General features: G+C 36.3%; 2 protein-coding genes across 2 annotated transcripts; both read left to right on the top strand.

Annotated features, from left to right (window-relative positions):
• The first annotated feature begins 487 nt into the window (after positions 1-487).
• On the top strand, positions 488-6,679 carry NIK3 (NSP-interacting kinase 3). The gene is made up of 11 exons (XM_021436957.2): positions 488-1,485; positions 1,920-2,052; positions 2,195-2,266; positions 2,414-2,557; positions 2,648-2,719; positions 2,857-2,916; positions 3,010-3,107; positions 3,217-3,363; positions 4,109-4,450; positions 5,151-5,542; positions 5,975-6,679. The coding sequence occupies exons 1-11, from the start codon at positions 1,383-1,385 to the stop codon at positions 6,290-6,292; spliced, it is 1,881 nt and encodes a 626-aa protein (XP_021292632.1). The 5' UTR covers positions 488-1,382; the 3' UTR covers positions 6,293-6,679.
• A 4,235-nt stretch (positions 6,680-10,914) lies between these two features.
• TBL2 (trichome birefringence-like protein (DUF828)) lies at positions 10,915-15,385 on the top strand. The gene is made up of 5 exons (XM_021437119.1): positions 10,915-12,345; positions 12,862-13,054; positions 13,147-13,337; positions 13,625-13,783; positions 14,702-15,385. Exons 1-5 carry the CDS (start codon positions 11,333-11,335, stop codon positions 15,042-15,044), a joined length of 1,899 nt encoding a protein of 632 aa, XP_021292794.1. The 5' UTR covers positions 10,915-11,332; the 3' UTR covers positions 15,045-15,385.
• The last annotated feature ends 2,359 nt before the right edge of the window (positions 15,386-17,744 follow it).

Genomic DNA, 17,744 nt, shown 5'->3' with positions numbered 1-17,744 from the left:
AATATATCTAATTAACAAGCATTCATTATATTTAAATAATTTTATTTTTAAAATTAATGTTATTAAAACATCCAACTATTTAATTTATTAGTTGTTATATAACTTTCCTGTTTAAAGAACGAAATTCAAAATTTTTTCCTAAAATAAAAAAACAACTCAGTATTTAATACATTAACCAAATTATACAAAATCAAATACCTCATTAAAATAATAACTGTATATATTGGGGTGGGATGTGAAGAAATGAATAATCCCGGTTAAACATTCTTTTAAAGCATCCTGCGTATTTTAGCAAGGTGGGCCAATCCGGCAAAAACTTTAACAGAATATAAATATTTAAATTAAATAAAAAAAATGGAATTTAAGCCGAAAACCAACAAAGGCCAGGACAATCCAAGCACGTGACCTGTCAAAAAACTTACCTGCAACAACAACAAAAAAATATATAAAATTTTATTTATTTCTTTAATTTTGTTCCCTTTGGCCATAGACATCCCAATGTTCTCTGTCTGCTAAAAATCCCAGGCATCTCTCCAGTCCAATAACCGAATTTTTAACAAACCCCTCTAAAGAAAAAAGGAAAATCCAAAATTCATAAAATTGTTTGAAAAAAAGTTAAAATAGATGTTTGATTTTCACTGTTTTTAAAAAAGAAAAGAAAAAAGGCTGGAAAAGAACACTGTTTTTGTTACGGTGTGTGCATCTGTATCTGTGTCGACTTTGGCATTTTGTTTTGGCCTCTGCTTGTTTGGTTCTTTCTTCCTTTCATTCATCTTTTTGCTTTGTGTTTTAGAGGGAATTCAAAAGAGAAAAAAGGGGTTGCCAAAAGATAATGGTAGTGGAATCAACAGTGAAGAGCAAGGCTGAGCTAGAAACCAAGAGCAAAACCACATGGCATTTGTGGGGATCAACCCAAAACATATAGAAATCAAACACCGGCACTCTCAGATCTCTAGGATCTCAGAATTTCAGGAAAAAAATGGCTGCTTGTTTCTCGAGAAAATTCTCTTTTTTTAGCTCTTTGTCCTAGCTCATTTGGTGCTCATTCTACTGCTTACCTTTTGGTTCGTATTCTCTCCATCTCAGCTTCAGTCGTTTTGCAAGACTAAAGTCTTTTTAGCATCTGGGTATTAATCAAGATGCAGTTTTGATATTGTTTTAGAAGTGAAAAGGTTCCAAAAAAAGAAGAATAAGTTCCTTTAAGGGTAATGGTCGGTTCAGTTTATGTGGTTCTGAGTCTGAAAAGGACGTCTTTTGCTTGGATAAGGCAAGGAAAGAGAATTCGGCTTCATTTGAAGAATGGCTGGTCATGGTTGTGTTGATCAGAGGATATTGGTTTTTCAGAGAAAGTAAAGTTTGAATGAGCTGAGGGACTGTAAACTATGGACGGAAAGAGTTTGATGCTGTTTAGACTGGGCTTACTGGTTTTGGCATTGATGGGGATTTCCTCTGCTACTCTTTCTCCCACTGGTATAAACTTTGAAGGTTAGTTTCTTTTAAAAATTCTCTCTCTCTCTCTCTCTCTGCATCCAATTTACAGGTAAAGTTTTTCACTTTGTCATCTGCCTGTAAATTTGAATTATTTTTTGTTCCTTCTTAAGTAGTGTAGTGAAATTCAGTAATCACTTTTCTTCGTTTTGTAGTACTTCTTAAAGTGATTGATAATTTCCAATTTCATGGGTTCTTTTGTTTTTTTTGGAGTAAATGCTTTGATGGTCTGCAAGAATGTCTGAACGGCCCTTAACCGACATACCAGTATAACTACATATTGACACATTGCTGTTTAAGTCTTTTCTAATTTGACAGCTTTCGCTTAAAAATCCTTGTTTTCCAAAGTTTTACCGCAATTTCGCTTAATTAGAAAAGAGGTTTAATTCGCATTTTTATCTTCTCTCGGTTTTTGATGAATTTTTGAGCAGTGGTTGCTTTAATGGCCATTAAATATAATCTACACGACCCATATAATGTTCTGGAGAATTGGGATATGAATTCTGTCGATCCATGTAGTTGGAGGATGGTTACTTGCTCTCCAGATGGCTATGTTTCTGCTTTGTAAGTTTTCTTCTTCTCTTTCATATCTTGCCTCTTTCAAACAGGTTTCGGTAATAGAAAACTGAACTGAGAATCTACCATAGGCCGTTCATTTTATCTTTGGCGCATAATATTAATGAAGACTCTTATTTCACTTCAACAGGGGACTTCCCAGTCAGAGCTTATCTGGGACCTTATCTCCATCAATTGGAAATCTTAGCAACTTGCAGTCAGTGTAAGTTATTGCCTCTGCGTAACTAAAGTTGCATATAATTTTTAACAAGTTTTTATCTGTGTATTGTTGGGTTTCCCTCATCTTGAGACCCAGAGTTGCTGCATTTTTTTTGAAGTTATTGACATGTGCGTTCGTTTTCTGTTGTAGGTTGCTTCAAAATAATGCTATTTCAGGTCCAATTCCATCTACCATTGGGAAGTTAGAGAAGCTTGAGACCCTTGATCTCTCCAACAATACTTTCAGCGGTGAAATACCCACTTCCTTGGGAGACCTAAAAAACCTAAACTATTTGTAAGTTTTCAAAAACTCTTACTGCTTTTGCATCTTGCATCTACTGTTTCTATTTCTTACATGTTTTATTTTACTTGCTGGACAAGTCAGGCGGTTAAACAACAATAGCCTTACCGGAGCCTGCCCAGATTCTTTGTCAAACATTGGAGGTCTCACTCTTGTGTATGCGTCTGGACTTGTGTATCTCATATTTTGATGTTCTTGAAAATGCTATTTTGAAAACCTTATAAGTAGATGATATTTTGTTACATTATTTTGCATGTACATTTACTTGCTGGTGTGTATAAATTCTGTAATAGGGACTTGTCTTATAATAATCTGAGTGGTTCCCTGCCAAAAATATCAGCAAGGACATTCAAGTGAGCTAATCTTTCCCCTGTTACTGTTAATGCTTTTAAATGCATGTTATTATGGTGTCTTTGTTATAAACTATGGTTCTTGTACACTTTCAGAGTTATTGGCAACCCTTTAATTTGTGGACCTAAAGCAGGCAATAACTGTTCTGCTGTCTTTCCGGAGCCTCTTTCTCTCCCACCAGATGGTCTAAAAGGTGTCTATTACTGTGCTATACATGCATTTTTTAATAAATCTTTTTGACATTTTTTTTCTGCGTTACAGTTTGATTACATGTTTGAATATCTGGATCTCTGATTTCTTAGCTCAATCGGACTATGGATCAAAAGGTCATCGTGTGGCTGTTGCTTTTGGTGCAAGCTTTGGTGCTGCTTTTTTCATCATACTATTTATAGGATTACTTGTTTGGTGGCGATATAGACACAACCAGCAGATTTTCTTTGATGTCAATGGTAAGCTTCTTAAACATTCCTGATCTTACTATTATTTATTTTGACTTTATATTCTTACCAGTGCTACTAGTTCTGATATATAAGTTTTCTGCATGCATAGATATGAGAGATTATGGTACCTCTTATGTTTTATTAATATTTATTGTCAGCAAGGACTCCTAATTCACATGTGTATGCTACTGCTAGGCAATTATTGTTGCAGTTATGCTATGATTAATTCCATTAGTTTTAGGAGCTCTGCATGCGGAGGAACAAAAGTTTCTTTGCACATGGCATTGTCTTTCATGAGAATAAGGTTCATGGTAGGGAAAAGCTTTTTCCTAAATGTTCTCATGTATTATCCATGTTTTCTCTGAAATCTTGCCAAAATCAACAATCATGTGGTCATGTAGCTGATATTCTTTGCAATATTTGCAATGAAACACATTTTAATATGAAGTTACGGTTTTCGATACTATATGTTAAGCAAGTTCTTGTAATTGCTCATTGTAAAGCTTTTAAGTACAGTGTGTCTAGAAGCGTTATTTGCAGATATATGAAGTAAAGCTTCATTTTTGTAATTTTGCATTTTGATAAATGTACTTGGGTAAGATGAGAGAGAAAAGTTGAATGCCTTGAAAGAGGCAGAAACGAATTTGGAAGCACAAGTGAGGACTTTGTAACCTATCTTGTTGGATGCATAAAAGATAATGTTTTCTTTCTCTGTTATCCTCTAATTCTTATCCTTTTACATGTTGCATGGCAGAACAATATGACCCGGAAGTATGCTTGGGCCATTTGAAAAGGTATACATTTAAAGAACTTAGGGCTGCAACTGACCATTTCAACTCCAAGAACATTCTAGGGAGAGGTGGATTTGGGATAGTGTACAAGGGATGCTTGAATGATGGGACTCTGGTGGCTGTTAAAAGGCTGAAGGACCATAACATAGCTGGTGGAGAAATCCAATTTCAGACAGAAGTAGAGACAATAAGTTTAGCTGTCCATCGCAATCTACTCAGGCTATCTGGATTCTGCACAACTGAGAATGAAAGGCTCCTGGTTTACCCCTATATGCCAAATGGAAGTGTAGCTTCTAGACTAAGAGGTTAGTTTACTGAGTTTCGGTCGTTATTTCTCATTCCTATTTTTGTTTAAGACCTTCAGATATGCTACTAGGTTCATCAAAAGCTATGGCTGGCAGCACCATGACATCGCTGCCTCCTGCAGAACTGCTGTTTTTGAATTTTGAGTCAGTGTTACATCTGTACATTCCATATTGCACCGCTATGCTGCTTCTTGAAACTGTACTTATGATGTGTCCAGCTTTAGGCAGCATATAGGTTTGGATGATAATTGGCACATCTTCATTTTAACTCAAACATACAGGGTATGGTGTGGTCTTGAAAGGGAAACAATTTTCAACTTCTTCGGATCATGTAGACTGGCATTCGTCACTATTATAATAGATCCCTGTGTAAAATATAGTCTCCTTAAAGTGGTCCAGAATTAACAACAGAAGGCAATTTCAGGGAATAGAATTTAGCCAACCTTGTAGCATAAGAGGCTGCTTCATTCAACCATGTGTGTAAATCACCCCTTGTATTTGTTGACTGCTTGAGCCATGCTGGGTTTTCTTTCAATATTTTAATTTTTCTAAGTTAGTCGTTCAACTTGGAAATTAAATGAAGATTGAATCCTCCTGTGTGCCTTTAATTACATTTTGAAGTGATAAATCTTGCTAGAATTTGGCATCTGGTCCATTATAATAGTTTTCCCTTTTTATCAAATTTGGGATGTCCTATCAGATCACATACATGGTCGGCCAGCTTTAGACTGGGCAAGGCGGAAGAGGATAGCCTTAGGTACAGCCAGGGGGCTTGTTTATTTGCATGAACAGTGTGACCCAAAAATTATTCACCGTGATGTCAAAGCTGCCAACATTTTGTTGGATGAAGACTTTGAGGCAGTTGTTGGAGATTTTGGGTTGGCAAAGCTTTTAGATCACCGAGATTCTCATGTTACTACTGCTGTTCGTGGTACTGTTGGTCACATTGCTCCTGAGTATTTATCAACAGGTCAGTCATCAGAGAAGACAGATGTATTTGGGTTTGGGATCCTGCTCCTTGAGCTAATCACAGGTCAGAAGGCCTTGGATTTTGGACGAGCAGCAAACCAGAAGGGAGTAATGCTTGATTGGGTACTCTCTCTCTCTCTCTGTTTGCTTGCAGAGTTTTGTTAAAATTTACAGTTTAGGTGCATTGAGAAATGCATGCAATTGAAATTTAAATTGACGTGGAATAAATATTAACTAGTATTTCTTGTTATTTAAGGATGTTGCATGTGTAGTGCAAATGATGAATATAACTGCATGAATAATTTTGCTCCCTTCTTTTTGGTCCCTATATGCATACTATTTTCAACAAAACATTGGAAGACATCTGATTAAGGTGATTGTTAACATCAGTCTTTAGATGAGATTCTAGCCTTGCAACGTTACTCAACATTCTGTTGTTAACCATGCTAAAACTAAGAGGACTAAACTTCTACATTAGTTTCCCTCCCATCACCTTCCTTGTAATTTGTCTTCTTCCTGGGAAATGTTCTCTTAATTGGTTGACTTTGCTTGCAGGTGAAGAAGCTACATCAGGAAGGTAAACTGAGCCTGCTGGTGGATAAGGATCTAAAGGGCAATTTTGACAGAGTTGAGTTGGAAGAAATGGTTCAAGTTGCCCTCTTATGCACTCAATTCAATCCTTCACACCGTCCAAGGATGTCTGAAGTATTAAGGATGCTAGAGGGTGATGGCTTAGCCGAGAAATGGGAGGCCTCACAGAAGGTTGAGACACCAAGGTTCCGATCATGTGATAACCCTCCGCAAAGATACTCAGATTTTATAGAAGAATCTTCACTCGTGATAGAAGCCATGGAGCTTTCTGGCCCTAGGTGACAAATGGTTGCCTTGAACTTTGGTGCCTATTCAGTTGCAGAGCTTTGAAATGCAAAAAAATTGTGATTGGTGTTGATAGTTGTTGAATGCTTGTATTCATCTGTAAAAAGGGAACAAAAAAAAAAAAGAAAAGAAAAAAGTCATGCATAAGCTTCTTGTTCCTTACTGGAAAATTAGCTGAGTCGATTGAGCTTCTGTCAAGAAATTTTGGAAAATATGTTAGAAATATATAGCATGTAGTTTCTCCATCTGCTCTCGCAGTTTGGTCTTCTATCCCAATCAATCTGGTAGGGTGTATTTTCTCTTCACTATTAGACCATATACAATACTATGATATTCCATTTTCTCATATACTATATGATAGACTAAACCGTTTATTTGTATAAAGCCAGGGGATGTAGATTTAGCGATTTGCTTTTCTTTATACGGTTTAATACAAAAGAACTGGAAAGGAAAAAGACGCCCAGTAGGGTTGGGGTTGGCTCCATCGACCCCTGGTGCGGATGAGCACCCCATTATGCCTGCACCTGCAGTGTGGTCGGCGAAGCCCAATCTTGTTGCACATAGCCTAACAGCAAGCCTACGAGACGGTTGGCATATAATGAGGATGCCGAACATGACTTTGGTCTACAATTAACATTTCAGACGGTTCAATAATCTGGAAGATCTAAAGTTAAATATTTAAATAATTTGTTATTAAAATTAAAAAAATAATATTTTTAATTAAATTTATAATTTAATAAATAAGTTATTATATAAAATAGAGATAATATAATAATATAATATAAATTTGAAATTAAAATAAAAAAATTATAAAAATTAAAATAATAATACTTAATTATTGAATTTTTATTACAAACCGCAAATAAGACTAATGGCTTTACGAAGTTAATAGCGTAGTAGACTTTTTATGTATTTTTTAAAAGAAAATTGAAAGTAAAAGAAAATAGAACAAATGAGGAAAAAAATTCAAATGTGGATATTATATATTGAATAAAAAAGATAATAGATTTTATATATAAAAAAAATAACTGTTAGAGATAATTGAATACATAATTAAAAAAATAAAAAAAAATATTATTTTATTAATTATTTTGACTTTTATATAAAAAATGAGTTAAAGAGTTGAGAATCAATAAAAATATAAAAAAGAGAGAAAATAAATATTTACTAAGCTTGAGAGATAGGTAAATATTTTAATAATTATCATAATTTTTATATATTTTTAATATAATTAATTATATTATTATTATAAAATTAGATGACCTACTAAAAATTTCAGACTTAAAGCCAACTTTTATCCTTGAGCCGGAACTGCAACCTTTAAATCAGCTTGAACATGCAAGATGGAAGCCCCGTTAGGGAGCTTCATTGTGTGCCGCGCAATGGTGTTCCGCGAAGCTTGGTGCACTATGGTTGGTTCACTCCAACCGCACAACAGGTATGGTGGGACGCCTAACAAGCGGTCCCCATGGGGTAAGTGGTCCAGGCTCCGAACGCACTAGACACTTTCTTTTTTATTTTTATTTTTTAAAAATATGCTAATATTTTTAATTTTTAATCATAATTACATATAAATTTATTAATTTTTAAAATAAATATTTTATATTAAAAAAATATTTTTATCGGACATATAAGTCTTATCGTTAGTTAATCGTTAATATTTTTATTAGTTTAATGATATAATAATATTTTTAAAATAATTTTACTATTTATTAATTTTAAAAATTATTATTATATAAATTATAATTTTTAATTTTTTAATTTTTTTAGTTTTTTTTTACTACCCACAATCAACGGGAACATTCTGTTTCAAAATGAGTCTGGAGAGATGAGTGACCGATCAATATAAGAGAACGTTGTTGGTCACCTTAAAAGAAAAGAAAGAATGAAAAAAAGAAAACAAAGACATTTTAAAATTTTCATATTTAAGCATTAACATTATTTATATATTTAGAACGGAGTGTTTATTTTAAAAATTAGTAAACGGTGTAAAATTATGATTAAAAGTTGAATATGCTAGTGAATTCCATCATCCATGTACTAACTATGATTGATTCAAGCCATTCCATGGGAAGTGCAGATTCGGCACATCTATAAGGAGGGTAATATAGAAGCTGATCATATGGCTAATGAGGGATTTCCTTTTTTGAGGAAAATTTTGTAGTATATAAGAGTCCACTAGTTAATGTGAGACAGTTATTGACAAACAATGTAATGGGGATTTTGTTCCCGTTTGATCTAGCAATAAAATCTTACTTTTTCCCCATACACATATATATAAAAGTAACAAAGTATTATTTTATTAAATTTGAATGCGTAAAATGTAAGAATATCATTATTGTTATTATAAAAGTAATTTATTACTTTCATAAATTTTAATTTCTAAGGAATTACAAATTAAAATTGTGCATTAATATACCAATTTTAACTAATATCCTTTAATAGTTATATTTTGCCCTCTCAACATTGTCATTATTTTTTTGGCCAGCACATTTTATTTCATCCTTAGAGTATCAACTTCATGGTTATCGTTATTTTCAATCTCATCGAAATATAAAAATGCTACAGATTTGATTTAGAGGAACAGACATAGAATACTTACTATTATACTATAAAGCGAGCTATGAAGAAGACAGAAGTATGGGCATTGTGCGAGTTTAGACTACAAATTATAGATCGAAAAGAATGGGCCAAAAATCTTACTGTCATTTTGGGGTTACGTCCAAATCGCCGTTGGAATATATTTGCCAATTGCCAGTTTCATGGTTTAAGCAACTCCACACACTTGCACATCTTCACCACCATTATTATTGTCCCTTCTGCAACAAATTAAAAAATAAAGGAGACACTCTAAGACAAAAGCTCGTCTTTTGTTGACGGATTGATCCCATCAGCCTCTCGACAAACTAGGCAAGTCGGCAGGTTTTGCTGTAATCTCGATTCTATACTCTATGTATGATTTGGCTTTTGCCAAAAATGTGTCAAGTGGGCCTGTTAACTTGATCAATCAGGGTATGGGCTGCCTTGTAATTGACATCTGTAATCTCCATTGAACCCAGGCTCGCAATATTTGGGGTCCATCGTTCTCTGCATGCTTATCGGTATCAAGTATGAACCCATGTTCACAGCTAGTCGCACCCTAATCTAGGTTGACAACTTTCCTAAATACAGGCCTGTCATTTAGAGTAACATGCATACTATCCTTATCCTCTTTAATTTCACGTCTTAAAATTGTTACAATTCAATTCGACGGTCCTTAGTCTTATCTCTTACATAGGTCATAGCAATCAGGCTCCCTCTCCACTCAGCTAAATAATTTTTTAGGTCAAAACAAGCGATAAGAATTGATAGGTTTTTCTTTTAAATCGTTGTAAAATAATTAATTATTGTAGGAGTAGGCGAACCCTTTTTGCAACCTCTCCATCTCCTCGGACTTGAAATGCCAAAAACCATATCCTTTTATGTTTTTTCAATAACAGATTGTTTAGCAATTCTACCAAGCCCCGATTCATAGAGCAACTACGCAAATCCCTATAAGAATCCACCCCACATAATTAAGAAAACAAATAATAGAGGAACTCGGAGGACAGGACAAGCCCAAATCTCAAAACTGGGTTTCTTCAACACCATGCTTAATGATTAAGAGAAGATAAATAAACCCAAAAAGAAAATTGAAAATAAGGGACAGAAAGTACAGTAGAATGCAGAGATACACTGAGAGAGAAAGAACGACAAGGGTAAAACCTCTAGGAATTCATTGATTTAGGACTTTCCTTCCTTTCATTAACAGATTCTTCCTTTGAAGGATGATTCACAAAATCATTTTGTAGGACACAAGGCGTTAATGTAGAGTGGGTTTAGTCCTTTCATGCAAACGTCGTCGGTTTTCTCTCGGATCTTGTAAATTGTCGCTTCCATTGCACGAATTTTCCTTTCCTTTTTCGTGGAAGTAGAAATCTGTAAAGAACAAAGACAGAAAAAGATTTGAGTGTGCACCTGCAAGGCTGCAACCGGAATGATCACTGTCCGACAAATGCGGGAATCCATCCTCGATTGTGACACGTGTAAAAGTGCGCAAGGGATGTGGTTGGCGGTGCACGTATCTCTGTTCACGCACCTGCGGGCGTGCAAACCAACCTCACAACGCTCAAACCATTGTAACTGTAGCTGTCCCACGTGTCAGCATCTAAGTATCGGCGGGAAAATATGTTCCGGGTTTTCAGTCTTTTGACGGTTAACAATCATAGATTTCAGGATTTTGACAAAACTACCCTTGTCTGCATGGCAAAAATTACAGGAGTCCATGGACTCATTCTGTTTGACAAAGCCTTGTTTGTGTAATGCAGTAGTACTAGTAATTTGTTTGTTCGATAATGAGCTGAGCAACAATGATACGCTCAGTGTGGTGGGGATGGAAATTGCAAGGACAAATGGGTATGGAATACTAATTCCAATCAATGTCATACTAGTTGCTAAAATCATGGGGTGTTGGTAATGATTTAATCTGTTGATGGAAAGTGTAAAACCCTTTTTATTAATTAACTTCCTTATACATTTGGAAAAAGATTCTTCTGCAGATACAGCGAGACCCTATTTGCTCGAAGGAGAAAAAGGGGTTTTCCTTCCAGAATTAAAATGGCCTTCTCCCTGTAAATTCCTCAATTCACCATTTGGCACAAAAGCCAAACGCAACGGTTGCAAGTAGAAACCTTTCCAGCTCTGTTTCACCCATCTCATTGCCCATCACTCTTTTACGCGGTTCCCCCTCATTAACTCTTGCTCACATTCTCTTAGCATTTTCGAAACAACACTAAAAAGGAATGTCACTACCTGTCCGAATATAGACCCGTTCTTCACTTGCAAACCATGCCCATTCCCTATTTTCTTCGCCATCTCCGGACCACTATATCCTTCCTCTCTTCTTTCGCACCTAACATCACTGCATCTCTTCCTCGCTCGTTTCTTTTCTGTCTCTGAGGTGAAGTGAACCATTCGCTCTTCGCTCTTCGCTCTTCGCTCTTCTTCCTTCCAAGTGATATGGATGTAAAGAAACATGTTTTATTAGAGCAATTGTCACCAAGGGGAAAGGTCTTTTCTAGGCTGGGGTGGGGGTTGGTAGCCTCCCTTATTGTAATCACGGGACTCTTGCTTAACAACTCTCTTAAGGGTCCTGTTGTGGGGTCTTTGTTTCAAGGCTCTTACAGTGTTAGCAATGCCACCGTTTCACTTCATTCCTCTTTTCCACTTTCTACTTCTCCTGCTCCTCCTCCTTCTGTTGCCCTTACTAATGCCACTGAGGAACTGCAGAAGCCTGTGGATACTGAGAAAACTATTGAAACTTACAATAGGGCAAAGGTTGGTGAAAAGCAAGATTTTTCCGAGGAGAACGAAGATGATGGGGTGGATATTGATATAGAGGAAACCCAGTTGGGGAATGCTGATGAGGGGGCTGAAAATAGAAACTTTGACGCTGAAGGAGGAGGAAGGATTCAAACGGCAGCCCAAGATGCAAATGGCTCGGTTGTTCCTGAAAATGGAAACCTTCTAGGTTCAAATGGAGATGAAGTGATATTGGATAAGACCCAGTTGGGGAATTTCTCTGAGACAGTAAATAATGTAACTTTGGTTGGTGAAAACGTGAACGCCAATAAAGTTATTGAAGGGGAATTTGTTGATAATCCCGGTGATGCTAATAATGTGAACGCAGAATACAACAATGTGGACAATTTGTCAAATAATGGGGAAGTTGTTGGGCTTTCTGTTGGAGAAGACAAGGATATGGAACTGAATGATCAAGGAAATTTGGTTGTGGAAAATAAAACCATAAACTCCCCCAATGCTGATCCTCAAGTTGTGGAAGGACCTAATGGTTCTTTTGAGACTTGTGATCTCTTTGATGGTAGGTGGGTTAGGGATGATCGTTTGAAGCCATATTATCGTCCAGGTTCTTGTCCTTACATTGATAGAGATTTTAATTGTCAGCGCAATGGAAGGCCTGATAATGGCTACATTAAATGGAGATGGCGGCCAAACAAATGTGACATACCAAGGTAAGATCTAGATTGATGTGCGTTTATCTTTGGTTATAGGTTTCTCCCTTCTTTTCAACCATGATACAAGGAACATAAAGATATGCTCTGTAACTTCTGTAAAGAATTTTGTTATTGGGTGATATAGAAGTATGGTTTATACCTACCAAAGGTTGTTTTCAAATTAGTATCAAGATTTCATTGTAGTTTGCATTTTATAATAATAACAAGACAAGATGCTGATACTGTTGAAGAACTTGCTTAAGTCTAGTTCAATTGTGAAGCTTGAGAGAATGCTAAAATGTGCTCCCCTGGCAAGTCCTAATAGTTGAACAGTTCTTAAATTGAAATGTAAATATTGTATTTGTGGAGGCATTAATGGGTAAATGACCTAATGTTCCATGATTTTATTAAGGGTGTCACATTGGAAATGTTTCACCGATGAATTTCCAAATACCAGCATCTTGAATGGAATTTTGCATATTTTCAGTGTACTTGTGCATAACAACTCTTTTAACTCTTTCTTCATCCATTCAGGCTGAATGCAACTGATTTTCTGGAGAGACTGAGAGGAAAGAGGCTAGTTTTTATCGGGGATTCCCTGAATAGGAACATGTGGGAGTCTATGGTATGTATTCTTCGCCGTAGCATCAAGAAAAGGAAAAGAGTTTATGAAATTTCTGGAAGGAGCGATTTCAAAAAGAAGGGTTTTTATGCTTTCAGGTTTGAGGCAAGTCTCTGCAGATCCTTGTGTTGTCATTACTATATCTGTACTTATTGTAGATGCATCTCTCAGTGGAACATGAATTTGATGCCTTATAGGATTATAATTGCTCGGTGGACTTTGTTGCTGCCCCATTTCTTGTTGAAGAATCATCTTTCAAGCGAGAAAATAGATCAATTGAGACACTCAGATTGGATTTGATGGATCCAGCAACTTCAATGTATCATGATGCTGAACTCATGGTCTTCAATACAGGTCATTGGTGGACCCATGAGAAAACTTCCAAAGGGTGAGTACCAGTAACTCCATTTGTTGAGTACTTGCAACCATACTTCAACATCTGATGTTTCAAAGCTATGTGATTATTATGAGGCTATTTGTTTCTTTCATCAATCTGTGAGGAAAAGCAAATGAAACCTTTATTAGAAGGATTTTTTGTGGCATCAGTTTGAATGTTTCTGCGTAACATCATACCCTTTTTTAATAAAACAAGCAAACAAATAAAATCAGAGAGTTATGCTGCCAGCAAATAATTGAAGTTGTTTCTAAAGATTTGTGCATTTTCTGGTCGTTCAGAGAAGACTATTACCAAGAAGGTGACTATGTTTACCCACGACTGAAAGTCCTGAAAGCTTATCAAAAGGCACTCACCACCTGGTCCAGATGGATAGACAAGAACATTGATAGCAGTCGAACTCAGATTTTCTTCAGGGGATATTCAGTCACCCATTTCTGGTAGGGGTCCTTTTTCTTTAAATATATATATTAACCATGTGTCATGTTTTGTGGCTGTGTATGATGTATATCAGTTTGCTTTACCTTCAATCCTTCATGACTGAACACTGTGTTACGCTTGGTTTGACTCTGATGTTTGCCTTTCTGGATAACAATTATGAAAAAGTCAAGATTTTATTGCTTAAAAAATGTTTTGCACATTTCAGGCTTTAGAAAACCCGATGCTTATGTATGCTGAGTTCCATCTGAAATTGTACCCAACATTAGCCATTAGCCACGCTTGCTGTGGCATTTTCCTTGAATTAAGCCCTTATTTGTAGAAGCTGAGTGTTAAACATGGCTTAGGCTACACCTTGGAAGCATGAGATTCGCTATTTAGACAACTTGAAATATTGGAAATGTATAGTCTGCTAAACGGCAAAAGTTAATACATACATATGTATATATGAAACAAATAATCTTTTCCAGTGGAGTGAAAACTCAAAATTGACTTATACTGGAAATTAGGATCTTCCCCCTTGCTTCTCGAGCTCTTACCATGTCCAAAAATTAGAAAATAGCAGACTCCAATCAAGCTAGTTTGAAAACAGTTATACAGGAGTAGGTCCTTCCACCTGGCCTATAATCTTGAGATGATTCTATATCTCAGTCGTTGGAATAGCCTAAAGCTAACTCATGTCAATTTATTAGTAATTACAAACCTTCATGCAGTTTTTGAAAGCCACTTGTCAAGTAAGCCAACACTTTCAATTGAACCTTCATGGTTCTTTTGATCTTGGCTTTTCAAGCAAACCAAAACTTTCAACTGACCTGCCAAAACCAGAATTGAAGCGTGCCAAACTTTAATTTTATTTTCATGTAGGGGCATCCAATATGCCATTGAGAAGAAATTTCTAAAGAGTTTAAATGTGGTTGCAGGGGAGGCCAGTGGAACTCTGGTGGAAAATGTCACCAGGAAACAGAGCCCATCTTTAATGAAACTTACTTGACAAAGTACCCTTCCAAAATGAGAGCTGTAGAACTTGTGCTTCAAAATTCCAAAACTCCAGTTATATATCTGAACATAAGCAGGCTTACAGACTACAGAAAAGATGCGCATCCTTCTATTTACAGAAGAGAATATAAGACAGAAGAAGAAAGGAATGCTGCAGTGGGAGTTCAAGATTGCAGTCATTGGTGCTTGCCTGGAGTACCTGACGCTTGGAATGAGTTGCTATATGCGTCACTGCTGAAGGCTGGAAGTGGAACTTCGGGAAAGTGAGCAATGTCCACTGCTGAAAGCTGGAAGGGAAATTTGGAGAAGGAGAGCAATGTTTGCATAAAAGCCAGAGGACCCAAAATGCTATTCTTTTAGAAATATCCTATAATTTGGATGTATTCTAAGGCTTTAGTATGTTCAGGATAGCATATTGAGTTTGTGTGAAGAAGGCAAATGCAAAGTCCCTAATCAGTATCTAGATTGGCATTTCAAGTTTGAAACAGTAAAGTTTTTTAATCCTTTTTTGTCTTGGTCTGAAAGCAAAAACCTTGAATTCTACCAGACCGCAGCTGAAAACCATTATTTTAGTGGAAATCCCCATTTGCGACTCTGTTTGTTCTCTACTTCAATCACTGAATCATCGTTTCCCTCCACACTTCTCAATTAGATTTAGAGCTTTGCCTTTTAATTTTTGGCAGTTTAGATCCAAAAAGTTTGAGGAACTCAAAATAATGACTTGGAATGATGAGAGAGTATAGTGGACATGCACGTGTCTGTGCAACTTGCAAACTTTTCAAAATCATGCATAAATAAAAGAGATAATATAGAGAGACAGATGATCAAATTATTATTCCATTCATTGGCAACGCCTGACTGCAAATTGCAAAACGAGAACACTCACATAGCTGAGGGTGAGGTTCTGCTCCATGCACACAACAACCATAAAAACAAATATAATACGAGAAAACAAGAGATATAGCCATTAAAGGACTTATGATCGAGTCCATTGCCGTTCTGTGACTTGCCGGTTTGCCTGTGCATTAGCCAAAAGCCTCGGCTAGGTAGCTACTCTATAGGATCCTCCTGCATGCGCACAGTGTTACTGTTTAGCTGAGCCATTGGCTAAGCACAGGCAAACAGTTTAATTCTTGGAGGAAGGTGAGGAATCCCAACCTCCATCCCCCCATTCTTTATGAAGACCCCATGGATGGATTCTTCTCTTCCCAAAAGAAACCAAACCTATCAAATTACCAGAAATCGATAGGTTGGTTTTTTATGTACTATCTGATATCCAATGGGCTGTCTCAAAAGCTAGTGGGCAGTTTGCCTCTTGCTAGTGCGCTATAAATAGCCGATGATTTGGGAAGTAGAAGTTGATAAGTCAATCTGTTCATTGTCCAAAGCTGCCCTTACCTTTTTCTTAAGTATTTTACCATGAAAAGTTGCTGTGTGTTTGGAAAGCTTCCAAATTTTTTGTGCCTTGCTGTTATTGGATGACTATCTTACCCTTCACCCATCTCCTGAAATTGCAGATGTCTCAACAAATTGTGTTGAATAACGCGATTTCAATCAGCAATCTTGAATCTTTTCTGGTCTCCAAGAGGCTTCCATATAGATTCTGTTAGATTCTAAAACCATCCTACTGATAAGGGCTTTGTTAGTAAAACAACCTTGATGATAATTCACATTGCTTTTCTAGTGAAAATCTTGTGACCATCGAGGCTATTAAGGTAAACATGTACGCTAAAGGTAAATAGTGAAACTGCTTTTCCTGGGTGCATTGATTATTGGAGTCTTCTTTCTTTTGGGTTGCATCGATATTTCCACTAACTCATGCTCATCTTCATACTTTTTCAACTCGATCCGTATCCTCCTAATTGCCCACTAATCCCATTTTTTGTGGCAGTCGAGCCATTTGCTTTTGAGCCATGGGCATCTTCTTAACTCACAGTAATCCAACAATAAAATACTCGTCTTCTTACAAAGCTGGAAAAACAAATTAAAACAAGCAAGAGTGGTTCGACTATTTTAATTGGCGACATTAATGATTATATATTTTTTTTTCTTTTTGTGGATTATATTAAGGATTAGACATTGCAGGGTTAAGGACCCCTTGTGCATATGGACTCTATAAACCAAACTTGTACCCTAAGCCAGCTGAAACCGATTCAAGCCGAAGCTAACGATCTTTTTCAGAGATTTTTCTATTATCTTATGGGGATTCACCCACTGTTCCCATTAACTAGAAACTATGGCGTCGTGTCATTGCCTATGTAGTTATCTATTTCGAAGTGGAAAAGTGCAGTTCATGGCTTGAACCTACGATTCCCTGTGATTTTCTCTTTTTATTGTATCTTCAACTTTCCCCCATAATTTTATGCAAAAGGACAGTGATCTCCCCCTCAGAAATGCACCCAATTATAGCGATTAGACCATCCACTCATGATTTAATTTGATTTGCCCTTTTCTTTAATACTAACAAACAACTGCGCTTAACTTTTGTGTTCCTCTTAAAAGTATATATCAACTTTGCCAGTATATATGTTCTTCTTTCTTTTTTTTTTAATTTCTATTTGTCATATTTGATGCTAACATCACACTTTATAGACCTTGTATATTCTAGACATTTGCGTTATTGAGATGGCTTTTTGAACAATGCTTGGGATCCATTTTTTTCAAGGAACAACACTTCGGGTAAGTTGGGCAAAAGGGTTAAATGATGAGGACCTCAAAGCTATTCCCTCTCAAATAGCTAAAAAAGGGTCACAATCGATCAGACTCATTGGTTAATGACTCTAGTTTCGCTGAAAAGACGTTTCAGTTTAGTATCATTTGATTCAATTTAGGATAATTGCTCTTGAATTTGGTCATCAGGGTTATCATCAGCCACTTGCCATTGGTCATGGAAAGCCTGCTCAAAACTTATACCTACTTTGAATTAGTTTTCAATTCAAAATCAAAATCTGGGGCCCCTGGCTCTTC

Source organism: Theobroma umbraticum, unplaced genomic scaffold (genome assembly GCF_002168275.2).
Source record: "Theobroma umbraticum cultivar Fairchild unplaced genomic scaffold, ASM216827v3 scaffold_20.0, whole genome shotgun sequence".
Classification (NCBI taxonomy): Eukaryota; Viridiplantae; Streptophyta; class Magnoliopsida; order Malvales; family Malvaceae; genus Theobroma; species Theobroma umbraticum.
Note: the sequence above shows the minus strand (reverse complement) of the source record. Positions and strands in the feature narration are given on the sequence as shown.

What these genes read in the sequence shown, in the direction of transcription:
- NIK3 (XM_021436957.2), top strand. Translation starts at nt 1,383, where the DNA reads ATGGACGGAAAGAGTTTGATGCTGTTTAGACTGGGCTTACTGGTTTTG. An exon ending in CTTAGCAACTTGCAGTCAGT is followed by an intron (nt 2,267 to 2,413) that starts GTAAGTTATTGC and finishes TTTCTGTTGTAG; the next exon opens with GTTGCTTCAAAATAATGCTA. An exon ending in GATTTTCTTTGATGTCAATG is followed by an intron (nt 3,364 to 4,108) that starts GTAAGCTTCTTA and finishes GTTGCATGGCAG; the next exon opens with AACAATATGACCCGGAAGTA.
- TBL2 (XM_021437119.1), top strand. Translation starts at nt 11,333, where the DNA reads ATGGATGTAAAGAAACATGTTTTATTAGAGCAATTGTCACCAAGGGGA. An exon ending in TTTATGCTTTCAGGTTTGAG is followed by an intron (nt 13,055 to 13,146) that starts GCAAGTCTCTGC and finishes GATGCCTTATAG; the next exon opens with GATTATAATTGCTCGGTGGA. An exon ending in CATGAGAAAACTTCCAAAGG is followed by an intron (nt 13,338 to 13,624) that starts GTGAGTACCAGT and finishes CTGGTCGTTCAG; the next exon opens with AGAAGACTATTACCAAGAAG.